At 38.5% G+C, this 17,813-nt stretch overlaps 1 protein-coding gene and 1 long non-coding RNA gene across 11 annotated transcripts in view; one reads left to right on the top strand and one right to left on the bottom strand.

Annotated features, from left to right (window-relative positions):
- Positions 1–2,977: 2,977 nt before the first annotated feature.
- BEND7 (BEN domain containing 7) overlaps positions 2,978–17,813 on the top strand; it is a 160,978-nt gene continuing 146,142 nt past the window's right edge. For 8 of the 10 annotated variants that reach the window (XR_008912578.1, XM_056800838.1, XM_056800837.1 and 5 more), the window contains exons 1-2: positions 2,978–3,779; positions 6,233–6,316. Coding sequence is in view for 9 of the 10 variants with exons in the window: in XM_056800838.1 (XP_056656816.1) it covers positions 3,719–3,779; positions 6,233–6,316 (145 nt within the window). In the remaining variant the exon portion in view is untranslated. Of the gene's footprint in view, positions 3,780–6,232; positions 6,317–8,213; positions 8,289–17,813 lie in introns of all 10 variants that reach the window. The other 2 variants (XM_056800839.1, XM_056800841.1) reach the window with 2 other exon arrangements.
- Positions 9,474–17,813, bottom strand: part of LOC103100141 (uncharacterized) — a 33,456-nt gene continuing 25,116 nt past the window's right edge. Inside the window, exons 2-3 of the long non-coding RNA XR_008912579.1 lie at positions 12,217–12,451; positions 9,474–9,694 (exon numbers count right to left, since the gene is read on the bottom strand). This is a non-coding gene — a long non-coding RNA (uncharacterized LOC103100141). The remainder of the gene's footprint in view (positions 9,695–12,216; positions 12,452–17,813) is intronic.

Below are 17,813 nucleotides of genomic sequence, written 5' to 3'. Positions count from 1 at the left end.
CCTTGTCCTAGATTCCTAAAATGTGGTGCCCCAAACCGAACACAATCACCATATGTAGTCGTGACATTTTCTTGTCCACTTCTTTTAGTCCAATGACATTTCCTCTCCCATCTTTGCAAGGTTGTCTCTGGTGCCTCCCAATGTTCTTCTAGCTCCATATTACTGATCTCTCAAGGTTTTGCTCAAGCACAATCTTCGAGGAAGAGGCCATTCCTGATTCCACCAGATAGTGCTCCTCTCCAAATAACTTTGAATTTATTTTGTATATATTTTATATTCATTTACATATATACATGTTGTTTCCTCCTAGTAAGATAAAAGCTTCAGAGGCAGGTACAATTTTTTATTTTTATATTTCCAGTTCCCAGCACAGAACAGTACACGAGAAGTACCTAATAAATGCTTTTTGAACTGAAATAGGAAGTGGGGAAGATGCAACCTCCCCTCATTTTAGATCAGGGGTTTGAAGTTGTTGTTTTTTAAAATTATCATACTAATGTTGGCAGTCTGGTGAAGCCTAGGGACTCTTTTCCAGAATGTTTTTGAAAGCATAAAGTAAAATGTAAATAAAATATTTTGAAAAAGTTATAAAAAAATTAAAAAAGACAAATTTATAGATTCCAGATTTAGAATCCCTGTTCTATAGAATAAGCTTTTTTAAAATGCACCCTTAGATTCCATGAGCTTCTTTTGGAGGGGAGGTGCTAGATCCCACTGTAAACTCATATTTAGAGTGAGTCCACGAAACCCAGCTCATTTTTTATATGCATTATCTAGTCATTTCTCCCATCCTATATTTGTACAGGTAATTTTTATTCCAAGTATAGAACTCCATTGTTATGCCAACTGTCATTAGTTTTCTCACTTAAACAAGTATACAATGCCTATAGAATTTCTCATCTGTGTAAGTTGCCAAAAATGAATTAAAGTTAATTTAGCAGGAATCATTATTTATTAACCCATTCTGGCTTATATTGATCTTTACTTTACTTCCTAAGTATTCACAAAACATGTTTTTAATACAGTGTGGTAGAATCTTGCTAAGGTTGCATGTCCTGGCACAAGACTGACTGACTGCCAAAAGTCAGTCTAAGTGCAGAGACTTACCACTAGTAGTCTGGCCACAAGACTAGCAATTCTTTAGCTATGATAACACACTAAAGCAGAGAAGGAAGGAATTGAAATTTGAGCAACTGCTACTCAGTATAGAGGAGGTATCAAATGATCAACAACACTCCTGAGTGTCTAAGGGGACTCAGATTAAAGCATAACAGGAAATACAAATAAATAAATAAAATAAAAATACAGTAGAACCTAGATAATGGCAATACATGATTTCCCAAGTCAATATACAGTGGACAGTTTTACAAATGTTGGTGGCCCTGGTTTCCATCTGAGTTTGACACCACTAGTACAGTCAGATTGGGAAGAGTCCACGGTGAAGTGTGGTGCTCAACACTCACCATGGCCCCTAAACCACACTAGCCTTTAAGGTCACCAGGAATTAGATATACCTAATGTCCCGGTGAATGTTTTAATTTGCACTAAGCCTTTGGGGGCCCTTATTGTAGCCCAATTACCCCCTTCACTTACAAAGGCTTATACAGAATGATCCTTGATCTAGAAAGGGACCTCAAAGGTTTTCTAATACAATCTCTCCTTTTATAGAAGAGGAAACTAAGCTTTAGGGAGATTGTGACTTCTCCCTGCCCTCTTCCCCCTTCTGCATCTTTTTGGGTGTTTCCTCCTTCCTTTAGATTGTGAGCTCAAAGAGGGCAAGAATGGTCTTTTTATTGTGTCCCAAGCGCTTCACACACTGCGTGAAACATAGTAAATACTTAATAAGTATTTATTATATTTATTGGATTGAATTGTTTAAGATCACAAAGGGAATAAAGTGAATTTGAATCCAGGTCCTTTGACTCCAGCTCCAATGGTGTTAACAATTGTATCCGTGTGGATTTCACCCCCCCCCCCAATAGTATACAATTATTTTTTCCCTATCTCCCAAGAGATGAGATGAAGAAAGTGTCCTTAATGTTCTCTGTGCTCCTTAGAGACGCCTGTACTAAGTCTAATGAAATGTTTATTGTTTATTCCTTTTATTTTGATATCATTACGCCTGTCTTTTGCATTTGCCTTAGGGATTTCATCCTCTCTGAGGCAATAGAGATAGCAAATGCAAGACCTTAGGAATGCCAAGTTTTCTCTTAACGATCCCCAATCCACATGTTTTCTCCAAATTCAGCTGCTACCCCTACAAGGTGTAGTCGACATTCCGGGCTCAGTGGCAATGCTCTGCATCCCTCTCAATAGCGCTGGTTCATTTCATCCTCATTATTTGTGAACTGAAGAGTTTACCTCTAAGAGTTGCTTAAAATAGGTGTTCTCTGGTTCAGGAATCTGAGAATGGAAGAGGGTTCGGTTGAGACGGGGCATACCAACACCCCTTTCCCCAGGACTGGAGCAGAAAAGAGGGGAGATCCCCACAAGACTTGGGGTCTCGAAAAAAAAAAAAAGAACAAGCAGAATCCAGCCCGTAAGGTGGAGACTCCCCGGAGAGCTCCCAGGCCAGGGGGTGAGAGATGCCCTGGGCAGCACTGTTCAAAACTGGGGAAGGGGAGGGAGCACCCCGGCCCCCCACCAGGAACGAGCACGGAGCCCGGGGCTGGCTGGGCGCACGGTGGGGGTGGGGGGGTGTGGTGGTAAGGTGGAGGGGTAGGAGAGAGCGCGAGCGCGGGGCACGAGCGCGCGGCTGCCACTGCGCGGGAAGCGGCTCCTCCGCTCGTCAATTCGTGTGTCCGTCCACCCATGCGGCCTCTGCCTCCTCGGGATGGCGTGGGGCCGGGGGCCGAGCCCAAGAAGCCGCCGACGGGCTCGACTGGCTCCTTCAGCCCGGCCCCCAGGGGGAAGGCGGAGGCGGGGAGGGGGGGTGGCCCGGGGCGCCGGTGCGAGGGCTGGCTCCCCCCAGCAGGTGGCACCGGGGTCCCAGGCAGCGCGGGCGCTCCCTCCTCCGCTCCTTCCCCTCCCTCCCTCCGCCCGCCCCGGGTGGGGGGGGGGGTGGTGAGCGCCTCTGACCTGGCTCCCCCCGCTCCTCAGCCGCCGCCGCCACCGTCTCCTCCCGGCCCGACCCGACCTACCGCCGCCGCCGCCGCTGCCTCCCCGGCCGCCCATCGCCGCCCTCGCGCCGCCGCTGCCGCCGCCTCGCGGGGAAGGAGCAGGAAAAAGCGACCGGCGCCTGCCCGCCCCCTTCCGAGCCCTCTGCTCTAGGGGCCAGCCCCGAGCCAGCCCCGGGCCAAGTCCGGCCCCAGCCGAAAGTTGTGGCGGAGGGCGGCGGGGCCCTGGCTCCGCTGCTTCCTAGCCTTTTCTTCGGGCCGGGGACCGGAGGTGCGGAACTGGGGGGGTGGGCGAGAGCAAAGTGGCAACTTCTCCCGGGGAAGCCTCCAGCCCCGCCCACGTCCGGGTCCGAAATCGCCGGGGGAGCCGGATTTATTTTATTCGTTTAAATCATTCTTATAATTATCATTCCTGCTGATTTGAGAGACGGACCTTGGTCCTTCTGGCTGCTGCTGCTGCTGCTGCCGGGTGACAAGAGCTGCTGTTGCTGCCGCCGCCGCCTCCTCCTCCTCCTCCTTTCCCTCCCCCCTGTTCCTCCCTCTCTGTCTCTCCTTCTCTCCCTCCTGCCACATTCCCTTCCTCCTTCCTTCTCTCGAGCACCATGGAGTTCTCCGAGAGGAAAAGAAGCAGGAAATCCCAAAGCTTCAAACTGGTGAACCAAGGTAAGAAGAGAATAGAGAGAGATGGGGACAGGCAGGGGGCTTCTCCGGGGTGGGTGCCAGAGACAGGGAGAAGGGACTTTACCCGGGTGTAAACAGCTTCCCAATCACCACCACTCTCTAAGCCTCTCTCCCCCCCTCCCTTGTCATTTCCCTCACCCTCTGCTGTTATTTGTCAATGCAATTGTATGTTTTCAAGTCTGTAACTATATCTTTTTAAAGGGTTTTTAAAAAACGGTTTAAAGAGGGGGTGTTGGGGGGCGTGTTGATGCTTGGCGGCGAGACCACTGTACACAAAATAAAGTTGTATTGTGCAAGGGATGGGGGGAAGGCAGGATGTTATTGAACGTAAACAGCCCAAAAAGCAAATCAGGAAATTAGCAAACAATGACACTTAGGGAGTAAAGAGCCTTCTTGTGCATTCAACTACTGTGGCCAGGTTTGGGAAGTAGGGTGTTTGCTGTTCCATTTTAGTGGTGTGCAGAAATCTGAACTAATGATTCCTATCCTTACGGCCAAATCTCCACCCCCCCCCCCGACCCTGTCCCTCGCCTCCCCAAGGAGCATGAAAGATCCCCCACCCCCTTTTTTTCTTTCTTTTCGGAAAAACAATGCTTATGCCTAAGAAAGAATTGTTGTCATCTAACTTGTCTGGCTGAGATTGGTATAAGAAAAGGTGTTTTAAAAAGAATTATGCATCGGGTAAAAATCAATTTTTAAAAATTCCATTAAATTCTTTATAATTTAACAGGTGTATATTCAGCTCTTTGGGTTTGGGTTATTTTGGGGGAAGAGGAGAGAAGGACAGGGAAACGCTTGTCAGTTGATGAGTTACTTGCTAGAATCTTAATTTTTCTAATTTGTCTTAGAAAAGATTGAGAAGAATTAAAGCCTACGGCAAAAAGTAAGGTATCTGTTAAATACCTTGTACCTTGTTAAATTCAAAGCAGGTGATTAGTCCAGTGTAATGCCACATATTCATATTTTGAGGGTTCAGAACATCATTTTTCCTTAAACCTCCCTTTTGAGTCAACCCTAGTTTTATGCAAACGCAGAAACCCAGAATCAGCCTGTTTTTTCTCTAGCGTTTTATGGGTTATTGAAGGTGGGAGCAAACCAACTGTTTTAACAATTCTAAAAAGTCACTGTATAGACTAATGAAAAGTAGAGGGCTATTTGCAAATAACAGGGTTTTTTTCCCCTAATTAAACCCTAGCTAAGCTAAATGTTAGTGTGGAGCAAATAAAACCTACTTTTAGTTTGTTTGAAAATTCATTTGATTATACGCTTTCTCCTTCCCATTTAAACTGATTCAAATAGTTGAGCAAGTGGATTGAATTTAGTGAGAGGTTTTCAGTCACAGTGCCTATTCAAAATATTAGGCTGTTTTGATTCCTTATAACTTTGCTCATCAGAGTTGAATACTCAGTTATTTGAACTTTTAAGTGTTTCTCTAAAGATAATCTGACTTTTTTTGTTGTTTGTGGGTTTTTTTTTTGCCTTGACTCATTCAAGTATATATGTATGTGTATATATGAAACTATTGTTTTTCTAACCTCAGAAAACTTATTACTGTATCTTGAAAATGAGAATAATTATGTAAGTATTGCTTGGTAATGTTCAAGACCTTCACAAAGTGTGAAAATGAAAAAGAAATCCATACTTTATGTAGATACTTAGGTGATCCCAATTTGTAGGAACTATATATATCAAAACCACATGAGCTTCTATAGAGAGCTAGTGAAATTTTGTATTTTTAAGTTTGATTGACATAGTAAGTTTTAAAACAAATTCTAGAGTCTGATTCTTTTCTCTACTATGCAGTTGTGTTTTTGGAAAATAAACCATTGCATATTAAAGTTCAGTAGCTGAAAACAAAAGATACTCTTATGTGAAAGATGAGACCTTGGCTTCCTTATTCAAATTGTACTGTATTTAAAATGACGAATTCATATTTTTCATGTGGTATTCCTTTTAGTCTGCTTTTAATTCCCAGTATTTTTTCAGTATTAACTGTTAAAGTCAGGTGAATTGTGGCTAAATATGGGGAATACGCAATATATCCTATATAAATTTAGTTGTAAAGTTCAAAAGACTCCTGTGACCAGGGATGCAGAACACTTTCCCTGTTGATTATAAATTTACTTGCTGCTCTTTAGAAAAGCTTCTGGATTTTCATGTTGCCATATTTGTCAGTGAAAACTGACATAGTCAGGCCAGGCAAAGCTGTTTTAAAAAAATGAAATATTTGTTTTGTACACTTCCAAAAAAACTGATAAAGTTTTTGGGTGTTACTAAAGGGTTTGTATTCTGTGGTTAATTTGATTTTTAAAAATTATAATTATAAGTTAAAACTGTAGAGCTTTAACACCATATGTAATATGACTCTAGTGTTCAATGCCTTTTTACATTTTCCATGTCATTAGAATTCTAATTTTTTGTTGTTTCTCTCCTAGATTATCACCATGACATATATAAAGTTTCTGACTTCAGCAATGATGTTAATGGAGAGGCCAAAGAGACAAAACCCATTTTTTTAGGTAGGTTTTTATGTCGATTAATTTCTGAGCAAAACAGTGTGGCCATTTGCAATTAGGGGGAAAAAAAAGATTGTGCAAGAACGGGAAATGTCTGCCATTGCTTAATGTATGACATTCTTTTCAAGACCTTTTATTTTACAGATTGCCAATATATCCCTTATTAACATTGCTAAAAGTTGTAATTTCAGACATAAATGTTTATTAGTGTCTACACACAGTGCTAATTATCACTCACTCACAGAGCCAGATGCTGACTGTGCAGTTTTGTAGCTCTATGCTCACCCCATTTACATTGCATATTTGCTGGCATGCTTCACTGGCAATAGTTTGTGTAATTGGGGTATTACATCTTTGACATCTGGATAACAGAAATTCAATTTCCAGGAAGCTGCTATTTGTTTGGTTTTGCTTCTGCCTTGGGTGGGATAAAGGATTAATGTGCTGTCATATTGTAATGTCCCTTCACCTCTGTAGCCTGGTTGCTAATCCTGCTATGACAAAATTAAATTAAATCTACAGTTTTAAAAGTGTGAGGAAAACAGAAGTATTATTGCCTGCCTAACTATCTCCTGATAGTACTAGTTATCATTGAGTGGCTCATCATTTTCATGTGTTTTGTATTCATTTCAAGTTAACCATTTATTGAGTTCCAGTTATGTACAAGGGCACTTCCATACAAAAATATCCAGCATGGTTCTTCTTAAAAAGCTTTCAGACATAATAAGGAAAAACAAACATGTACGTAGCTGTTATTGCCAATCAGTTATACCATTGTAGGTGAGAAGAGGGAAACATAATGTTTATCAAGGAAAACATGGAGATGGTGACATTTGAGATGAGGCCTGACAGAAGGGTAGGATTTCAATAAGGGGAGGTATGGGGACAGCACATTGCAGACCTAAAGAATAGTGCAAGGAGAAATGGGAAACAATTAGATGAGATCAAGAATAGTGTGTAGCCTAGTTGGGCTAGTGTATAGAGCACCTTTCAAAGGCAGTTAATGTGGGATAAGAGTAGAAAGGTAAAATAGGGTGGTTCAGGATTGAGGAGGGCCTTGAATGTCATGCCAAGGAGTCTGGATTTCCTTTGATAGGTCAGTGAAGGTTTTTGAGTAGGGAAGTAATTGAATAGAGCTGTGCATTAGAAAAATTAATTTGATGACAATGTATAGGATGGATTTGAGTGGAGAGAAAACCAAAGCCAGGCTGTGATAGTGCAGAGAGACCAATGGCCATAGAAATGAAAGGAAAAAATGGGTTGGAGAGAGATTGTGGAGGTAAAATCATAAAAAAATTATAGGACTAGTTAGTTGAAGGGTGGTGGAGAGGAGCAAGAAAAAGAAAATGGTAAAAAAGAAACTGAGTTTTTGAGTCTAGGTAACTGAGAAAATTGATTTACCTTAAACAAGAATGGGGGAATTAGAAAGAACAAGTTTAATTTAATTTTTTGCTGTTGTTTTTAATGATGGATTCAGTTTTGTACTTGTAGAACTGGAACTACTAATTGGAAATGAAATTGGAGGTAGCAAGTAGGTAGTTGGAAATGCGGATCTTTAGCTCAGGGAAGGGATCATGACTAGACGTATGGATTTCAGAATTGTCTGCCTAAAAGTAATACCTGAAGCATACAATCGTGGAAGATTGTTAAAGTAGAATGGAAAGGAGGACCTAGGACAGAGGCTGGAGGGATACCTATGTTTAGGGGGATGGGAAGAGAGAGGGAATGAAGTGGAGCTATAGAAAAGAGATAAAAGGCAACTAGCCAGAGGTGGGTGGAGAAATATTGGAACCAAGGGAAGTACTTCAAGAAGGAGAAGGTGGTCAATAGTATGATCGCTGCGGAGAGTTCAGGATCAGAAAGAAAAACTATGCTTTCCTCTTACCATCCTCATTCCCAGCTCACCTAAAGGACAAGTAGAACAAAAGCAGCCTCTCTGACTGCCCTTCAAACAAGTATAGCTGCATGACGGATGGTAGGTAGTAAAAAAAATTTTTCTAATTTTCCTGTATGATTTTTGGTACAAATATTGTACCTAAAGATCTTAATTGTTGTACACTGACTTGCTATTAGATATTTGGTGGCTCTTAGTACCTTATATAATAATTGAGATTTTGCATAGTGGCTCAAAACAGTGGGATAAGAAGGGAGAGTAATCCTGGACCATTAAATTTTGCTTTAGACTGCCTATTCCAGCTGTCTTATGGGTGCAATGAATGCTCTTGCCACAACCCTAAAGGAAAAGGTTAAGAAAGTATAACAAAGAATTAACACAAGAAAAGGGACAAGCAAAAAAAAAAATTCTGGAAATTGTTACCACTTGAATTGGGGGAGTGGATAGGTAAGTGACAACATGGAAGTCTAGAATATAGACTAGGCCCAGGCTGCTTAAGTCTGTTTGTCATGTACCTTCCCAAACAACCAAACAACTTAAAGCAAGAGAGCAGAGTTCTTGCTTAGGTAGCCTCTGTTTTATATTTAAACACACCTACACAGACACATACAAAAACCCTGTTATAAGGCTAGAGGGGATAGATCAAATACATGTGTAAAGAAGGAAGATGGGGAGGGGAGACATTTTAGTATTTCTCATATTACTAAATTCATATCAGTTACATCATGTAACTTTACATCAAATATATAGCTCCACCTTTAATTGGTACTAGTAACTGAAATGTTCATCTGGTAAAGCAAGATTACTATAGGGAACATAATTGTCATTGGTTTACCTTTCTTAAAAGAATACTTAAATACTCAAGCTAAAAGTTTCAACCTCAAGGAATTTCAACAAGTTCACAATCAAATGAAATTTTGTGACCTACAACCAGAATATTTTCAGATTGTAATTTTTGAGGACCCCTAAATTTAAACAGTTGGAATTCTTTTTTAAGTACTGCCTTATTCAGTCTTTTGAAATGAAGGACTAGCTTTTTAGTGTAAAATCAGCAGTTATCATAAAGAGGGAACATGCTGTCCTTGATTTAGTTATTCTCCAAAGGAGTAGGATTTTTTCCTGTTTGCTTAGAAAATAGTAATGACACTTGTCAAGTGCCTATTTATTTTGGGTATGACAGACTAAAGGCATATATATTGAGGATGCTAATGTAACCAGTACATAGAATAAAATAAAATGAAAACTTTTAAAGATGACATCATTGATTCCTTTTTTTTATTTTTACAGTCAGAGCACATAAGAAAGTACATGAAACAAGAGATGAGTTTTAGTCTGTAGTGTAGTAGTTATTGTTAAAAAGACATTTCATGTCAAGGGCAAAAGAGTCTGTAGTATAAAAATATACTATGCGATATTTCTTCAAAATCTTGCTTACTTTGAGGAAGGTATGATGTGCTTTTCAAAAGAATATCTTGATTCCATGGGAGCTAGAGTAATAAATTAAAGTATAAAGGAAGATGTGATTATAAAATTAACATTTCTAAAACATCTGTGAATAGTTTTATTGACAGCACCCACACAGTAACACAGTAAGTAACACAGGTTACTTAAAAATTCTGTTTGTTGATAAGAAATTGTATGTTTTCAGGCTACATTGACACTTCTCAAAATATAGATTTAAGTAGCATTTGCTACATAACTTCCTGAAGCATGGCTATGACACCACTTAGTTTAGAGTTCAGTGAACCCTAAAGGAGTTTATTACTAGACATATCAGGAGGACAGATGTAACAATTTTACTCAATATCTAGAATTGAAACATGGACCCTGAACTTAATGTTATATGGAGGTTCCATTAATGCCAGTATATGATAACATATTGATAAGATTGAAGTTCAAGAAAAAAACCAGATTTGTTACATACTTTGGGAGAAGTCCTCAAATCAAATATACTTCTGGAAAATTATATAAGATCTTTTCTAGCATCCATAATGAAGAGGAAGTTCAGTTGTTTTTCTACTGGATGAAATATAGCACTGTTTGACCAAGTTTGGAGGGTTCCTTTCTTATGCTTTAAACTTTGCAATAATATTAGACAATGGTAGCTCACTATGTAGATTTCTACATTCTATTGTTGCCTATGACAATGAATAGTTCAACAACTTGAACACTCACAGAGAGAAGAAAAAAAACATGATTAAAACATCTCTCAACCTCAAGAAACTTATAATTTGGCTGGGGACCTAGAAAAACCCAAGTGACAGTTAAAATAATGACTAATGGCAGTGATGGTGAACCTTTTAGAGATGGAATGCTGGGCCCTGTCCCCCACCCTATTCCCCAGATAGAGTGCCATGCCTGCCCCCCCATAGACCATGTGCCCCTCCCTTACATGCTGGGTATGCCCTGCCCCATGCCCTCTTACCCCACAGAGGGAGGGAGAAAGCACTCCCATTAGGCTGTTGGGTAGAGGGGTGGGTGAAGTAAGGAATGTCCTCAGTGTGTGTAGAGAGGGGAAGGGGAGTGATCTAATCACTCTGCTCCCCTTCAGTTCTGCCACTGGTGAGTTGCCCATCTTACCCCAATGTACTCCCATTGGGCTGCTGGGCAGAGGGGCAGGGAGATGTGAAAAAATGTCAGGCATGGTAGAGAGGGTGAGGGGAGCAGCTCCACCTGAGTCCTTCTGCCTTTCTAGTAACAAACTTTGGGGAAAGGGGCAGCCAAGTGCCCACAGAGAGTATGCATGCTATCTTTGGCACCTGTGCTGTAGGTTTGTCATTACTGACTTGTGGCAAAGTATTCTGTAATTAAGTAGTAATTATTAAGTAAGTAAGTGGATAAATGCCAAAAAGAGTAATATAGATATTAAGTTCTTTAGAAAGGCAGAGAAAGGAAAGTAGGGTGGTATTACATATTTCAAGGAAGAGATGGGATTCAAAATAGACCTTGAAAAATGGGACAGGATGCCCATCAATTGGGGAATATCTGAGCAAGTTTGGTCTGTAATTGTGATGGTATACTATTGTGTTATAAGAAATAATGAGCAGGATGGTTTCAGAAAAACCTAGGAAGTCTTACATGACCTAATGAAAAGTGGAGTGAACAGAATCAGAACATTGTACAGAGAAATAACAACAGTATACGGATGATTAGATTATGTAAAAGATTTAGATATTCTAATCAAGACAATCCAAGACAATTCCAAAGGACCTATGATGAAAAATGCTGTCCACCTCAAGGAAGAGAACTTGTGAACTTTGGTGTGCAAACTAAAACTGACATTCTTTTTCTTTTCTTTTTTTGGTGTGTTCTTTTGTAACATGTTTTGCATAACTTCACATATAAAATTGATATCATATTACTTGCCTTCTCAAGGGGTGGAGGAGGGACAGGTAGGAGGGAGAAAATTTGGAACTCAAAATTTTAAAAAATGAATACTTAAAAAGATTTTAAATGTAATTAGGAAATATTTAGTGAAATAAATAAAATATATTTTAAAATAACAAAAGAAAGATGAGACAGATTTGGATAGTGTGAAAATGGAATTATCTTCCCTTTGTTTTTTTTAACTTAATCAGTCAAGAACTTGAAGATATTTTAGCTTTGATTGCAAGAGTTCACACCCTCAGAGAAAGGAAGTTCACATTCTCAGAGACAGAAAGTTGATCCCATACGGAACTATGATTGGTTCCTGAGGTGTGACATGCGATGGGAGAGAGCTGAAGAGTGGAGAAAAATGTGTATAAGTGGGACCCAGGGACTGCTCAGGCTTTTTTTTTTTTTTAAACCCTTACCTTCTGTCTTGGAGTTAATACTGTGTATTGGCTCCAAGGCAGAAGAGCAATAAGGGCTAGGAAATGGGGGTCAAGTGACTTGCCCAGGGTCACACAGCTGGGAAGTGTCTGAGGCCAGATTTGAACCTAGGACCTCCCGTCTCTAGGCCTGGCACTCAATCCACTGAGCTACCCAGCTGCCCCCTGCTCAGGCTTTTTTGGCTTTGGTGACTCACTTGGGTTGGTGACACTCTGGCTGGAGACGCTCTCACTTGGGTTGGTGACATGCAGACTGAAGAGACTCCCTCTTGTGCTGGTGGTCCTTGCTGAAGGGACTCTTGGACTTGCTGAAGGGATTTAGATTCCTGCATTGGAGACTCGGCCTGAAGGGAGATGCTTACTCTGGGGACTCTTGTTGAAGAGACTCCTACATTCTTCTGACGGGAGATTGAGCTTTTTGTTGTTGGTGAGCTGGATTCCATAAGATTGACAATTAGGATATTTAGCTAGACAATTCTCTACCTCCTTCCTACATTTCCCTCTCTTTACTATCACTATTTTAATTAAACTAAATTGTTAAAGCTACTAACAGCCTCATAGTTTAATTTTTAATTATTACAATTGGTGACCACACCCTTTTAAACTATTACAGTAGGTATAGAAAAGGTGGCAGGAAATGGTACGGTCAACATAGGCAGAAGCACAGGGGCCATGAACATGAGAAACAGAATTATATAGTGGAGAGACTTAGGTTTGAATTCTATCTATGATACTTCCTGGTTCTAGGACCATGGATAAGAGATACTTTACTTCTCTGGTCTCAGTTTTCTCATTTGAAAAATGGAGATAAAAATAATTGATTCCTACCTCATAGTTCTATTTTGAGTATCAAGTGAAATAATTTCTGTACTCCTTCTTTGTAAACTTTAAAGAACTATATGAATTTTAATTGTTACTATTATAGTATAACCTATTGACAAAAACAGAGATCTAGATTAAGTAGCAAAGAACCTGAAAAAAAAATCTGAATATGAGCCATCTAATACCATTTAGTACAATAATGTAAATTTTAAATAGAATGTGTTCTTACACAGAATTTTGGCTTAGTTGTTTGCTACTAGGCTAATACACTAAACAGTATAACGTCTTAAAACTATTTATTGCTCAAACATTTGAAAATGTTTTGGTTACTTATACCATGTTCAAATCAGGTGATATAAATTTTCTTGTAAGATAAACAGAATGGTTTTAGAGGGAGAATTTGAAAATTATTTAAGTCAAATTTTAGAGATTTTCTTGAGGAAATAAGGTTTTTGTTTAATGATTGAGAGAACAGAATGTTATATGCTACCCAAAGTACTTATATGACAACTCAAAGAAAATATGGGAGGGTGGATTGTTACTAACCTATAATATTAATATAAAGTCAAACCTCAGCAGTCACACTTCCTCTCTTAACTCTCCTATCTTTTAGCTATCATTCTCCTTTTCTTTAAAGAATGAGTTGTCTACTCTTCATTTCCTTACTTCTTTTTAATCACTTTCTGCCTCATTAAATTTAGTTTCTATTCTTCCATCATATCTCTTACATACTTTTCTTTCCTTTCTCTCCTCACTCCAATGACCTTAGTTTATTATACCCTTGTTATCTCTTGCCTAGATTATGATAACCTTCAAACTGTTCTCTGTTCATTTAGACTTTTCCCTAAGCTATACTATTGTAAGATTTAGGTGTAGTCTTCTTAAAATACTAAATTATTCTCCTGGTCAAAAACACTTTGGTCAGTGATTCCCTATTAACCTGTAGTATAAAGTCCAGGTTCCTTTTCTTGGCCTTGGAGGCCCTGCACTTTCAGTCTCCAATCTGCCTTGCCACTGTTATCTTCAACTATTTCCTCATGAGCACCTTCTCCCATAGTCAGAGAAAGATATACAAAATGAATGCAAATGCAAATGCTATCCTAAGAACACACCTTGCCTTTTTTCTTCTCTTCCTCAAACTATTTAAACCTGTTAATTTAATAAGTATTCGTAGTTTTTTCTTTGTTCTAGGCGCTGTTAGTTACTGGGAATAAAGACAAAAGAGAAACTGGTTATGCCCTCAGAGAGCTTATATTTTATAGTGGAGATAGGGCAACTCTGTATATAAAGTCAATACAAAATATAGTTAAGGTAATGTGAGGAAGGCACATATCTGATATAAAGAGTAGTTTGTTAACAATAGAATGAGGTTTCCAGAGGACACTGTGGACAGGTAAATTAGAGTAGGAAAGAGAAATGGTAAAGACGAGACTGGAAGATATAGGGATGAGAGCAAAGAACAATGACCAAGGATGGGAGCTCTAGTCTGGCAACTTACTACTTGAAATTAGAGGACTCTGAATGGAATGAGCTTTTCCTATTAGAGTTGTTCATTTGATTTCTTCACCTGTCTCACTGCCCCCACAGTTCTTTCTTATTCCTACCTGTAAACATTCATCCTAATCCTTAGGACCAGCCCAAATATAACACTTCATAAAGATCTTAATTACTGAAACTAGAGGTTATTTTTTCCTCCTCTGAATTCCTATAGCTCATTTATCATTCTTGCAGCACTTGCTTAGGACTATCTTATGTGGCAATTTTTGTGAATATATCTTCTTTCCCTAATTAAATTTTAAGTAGCCGGAGAGCAAGATTTCAGGCTTCCATTTCTTTGTGTAAACTTTGCCTTCTGCCCCAGATTGTTTTGAGTGTCTGGTGTTTTGGTACAGTACTCATAGTAGATACTTAAATATCTGTTGGATGAATGGATATACTCACTTAACTCTTAAAGATTCTAGTTATAAATTCATTCTTATCTTTATAGACAAAGATAGCTTATTGAGAGTTCAGAAATTTTAGCTGGATAAATCAAATTATGCTTTAAGAAATCTTTTTGATCATCTAAAATCTGAGGAGAAATTTGTTGACCTGAGAAATTTGCCCAGAAACAGAACAGATCAAGCAATTTTTATCATGAGGGATCTGAAGAACATGAGCTTAGTGAGAAATGTCTATACAAACAATCGGAAATGAAAAAGTACATGGCCAGGACTTATTTAGAGTATGGTTATACATTTTATAACTTTATGGACTTGTACAATAGTGTTTAAGATAATATTTACCTGATTTATAAACTGATTTTTACATTGTCTTATACTCACAGCATCTGAGGAAGTTTTTCTAATTTAACTAGAATAAAGGACATAAAAGGTATACTAAAAGATATCTAGAGATGCCATGATTATAAGCAAAATGTGGTTCACATGGGAATATAGATTTCTCACGCCTAAGAGAATATAATCATGTTTAAAACAAAGTGAAATTACAATAGGATAGGCATCTTGGTAAAAGGTGATATGGGTCTTTCATGAAGAAAATATAGAAAGTAACATTTGTTGAGGGAAAGATTAATTGATTAGAAATATGAAATAGAAAGAGATAGTAGGCAACTAGAATATGTGGTCCAAATTGGATTTAAATGTAACAGAATGAAGTAGACCATTTTGAAACCTTACCTGCTGGTGTCTGACAAGTCAAAATTCTACAACCTGATTATTTGAAATTTTGCTTTGCCTGTTTATATATTTAATTGGATACTTATGGTTAGCATGCAGTTGTGTATTTTTTTCATTCATTAGAAGTCTCTCTTTTCTTGATTTCTTTCCAGAAAGCTTTTGCTGACAAATATTTATTACGTATTGACCCAAAGTATGATAATATACTTTATTATAATGTTAGGCTAGACTAATTTTCAGTTAGAACATGCTTTTATTTCAACAAACATTTATTGTCTACTGCATTCAGAACACACTGTTTTGAATGAAAGTGTTTAGTAAGGCACAATCCCTGTTCTTTTGGTATTTATAATCTAAGTCAAGGTTATAAATTCAATCTTCATATGAGCCTTTTAGCTTTGGACAGAAATGTCCTATTCTTTTCCACAGATTACATGTGTTTCCAGTCAGCTGTCTTTTAAGTATGTAATGGGGGGACCAAGAGAACAAATATAAATTCTTTACCATTCCTGTTAAAAAAAGATCACAGAGTATATTTCTGCTGATGATCAGGTTATACAAAGATGCATATATTGCATATTAGTTTTAAAAATTATAGCTTAAAAATATCAAAGTAATTATATCATATATTTTCAATATTCTTAATAATACCTTAGAAATAAGAATACATAAATTGATTTTCTTAGAATTACATATTATCCTTTTACAAACTCATGGAAATACACTGGAAGGAATTTTAATTCTTGGGTTTTACAATATTTTATAACTTGAAAACCAGACTTTGCATTTGAAAGGTTAATGTAGAAAACTAATTATACTATCTGGTAACCAAATGTGTGATGAGACATTTGTCTCTGTAATTAACAGCAAGGAACTTTTATAGTTTCATAAAATCAAATGCTACATACAGTATTCTGTGTGCATTTGTTTGGAAGAGGTGTCCAAACGAGAAATGTTTATGGATGATATAAAGTTGTGCTGAAATGTAGTGCAGGTGTCTGTGCATCTTATAGCATTTCTCATTGTTGAAATGGAAGCCAGAAGATTAATAACTTTACTTTGTCATGATAAAATAAGTAATGTGTTCTTGGAACAGTGGTACAGTACATAAGTTACTCAGTAATTCCAAGAATTTATTCTGTTCCAGGAATAATATCCTTAACAATTTATTTTTACTGAAAAAGTTGATCTAACATAATAGACCATGAAGTTGCTTGTATGTTTAATGGAATTCTATCTCAATTGTGACTTTACACCTACACATAAAATAACAAAAATGCAAGGTTAAGGTACAAACTTAAAACTAAAAAGTCAGGAGATGCAAAAGTTAAGGTTCTTTTGGTAACACTAACTCATTCATATTGCTCATATATATATTGTTTTCTATTACTAGTGAGACTTTAATGGGTAGCTGGGCATATATTGTGTGAAATGTAAGTGAATAAATATTGCTATAAGTATGCATTTTTAGAAGTTTTCCACTTAAATGTTAACCTAATTTTACTCTAACATCAATATAATCTAGTTCAATGTTGGTGAACCTATGGCACACATGCTGGAGGGGACTCCCTTCTTCCCTGTCTCCACTGCTCCTGAAGATATTTCTCACATGTCTCATCCCTCTGCCCAGCAGCCCAGTTGGGAGTGCTTCCTCTCTCCCCTGTGTAAACCTTAAAATTTCTTAGACTTATGAATGTTGGAAATTTCCCCATTGGGAAATTTCATACTTGAAAAATTTCCTACTGATAGTAAGAACTCTATTGGAATGTGAAACTCCTTGGCATGGGAGGATCCTTCTCCTCCCTACTTAAGACTACTTTAGGACAGAAACCTTTTGATAAACAATGGAAAGGGCTTTGACCTATGCTTAAGCATAGAACAGGAAGTTCTTTGAGTCATGATTGATTTTAGAATTGATACAATAGAGATACTTGGAATGACAGAACCAGGTCTTGGAACTTACAATCTCCACCCTACTCAGAGTAACAGGATTTAGGAAGGGCTGCAGCAAAGATCAAGATTTAATTATTTGAGAATATGACCTTCAACAGACATGTGCAAAGGAAACAGACCTCTGGGCGGTCCTGGGTTAAGCTAGAGCCACCATTGGCACAGGGGAGACATCGACAGTGATTGGTAGATGTGAGAACTGAGGGGAGGGGACTTAGATGGTTTCCTTAAAGATAGCGGGGTCTGAGGACAGGAGGAGGAGGGTTTGCTCTGAGGAGGGTTTGCTCTGAGGAGGTTTTGCTCGGAGGAGGTTTTGCTCTGAGGAGGTTTGGCACTGAGAGGTT

The sequence above is a fragment of the Monodelphis domestica genome, chromosome 5, assembly GCF_027887165.1.
Source record: "Monodelphis domestica isolate mMonDom1 chromosome 5, mMonDom1.pri, whole genome shotgun sequence".
NCBI lineage: Eukaryota > Metazoa > Chordata > Mammalia > Didelphimorphia > Didelphidae > Monodelphis > Monodelphis domestica.
The sequence above is the reverse complement of the archived record's forward strand: the minus strand, read 5'-3'. Positions and strand labels throughout refer to the sequence as shown.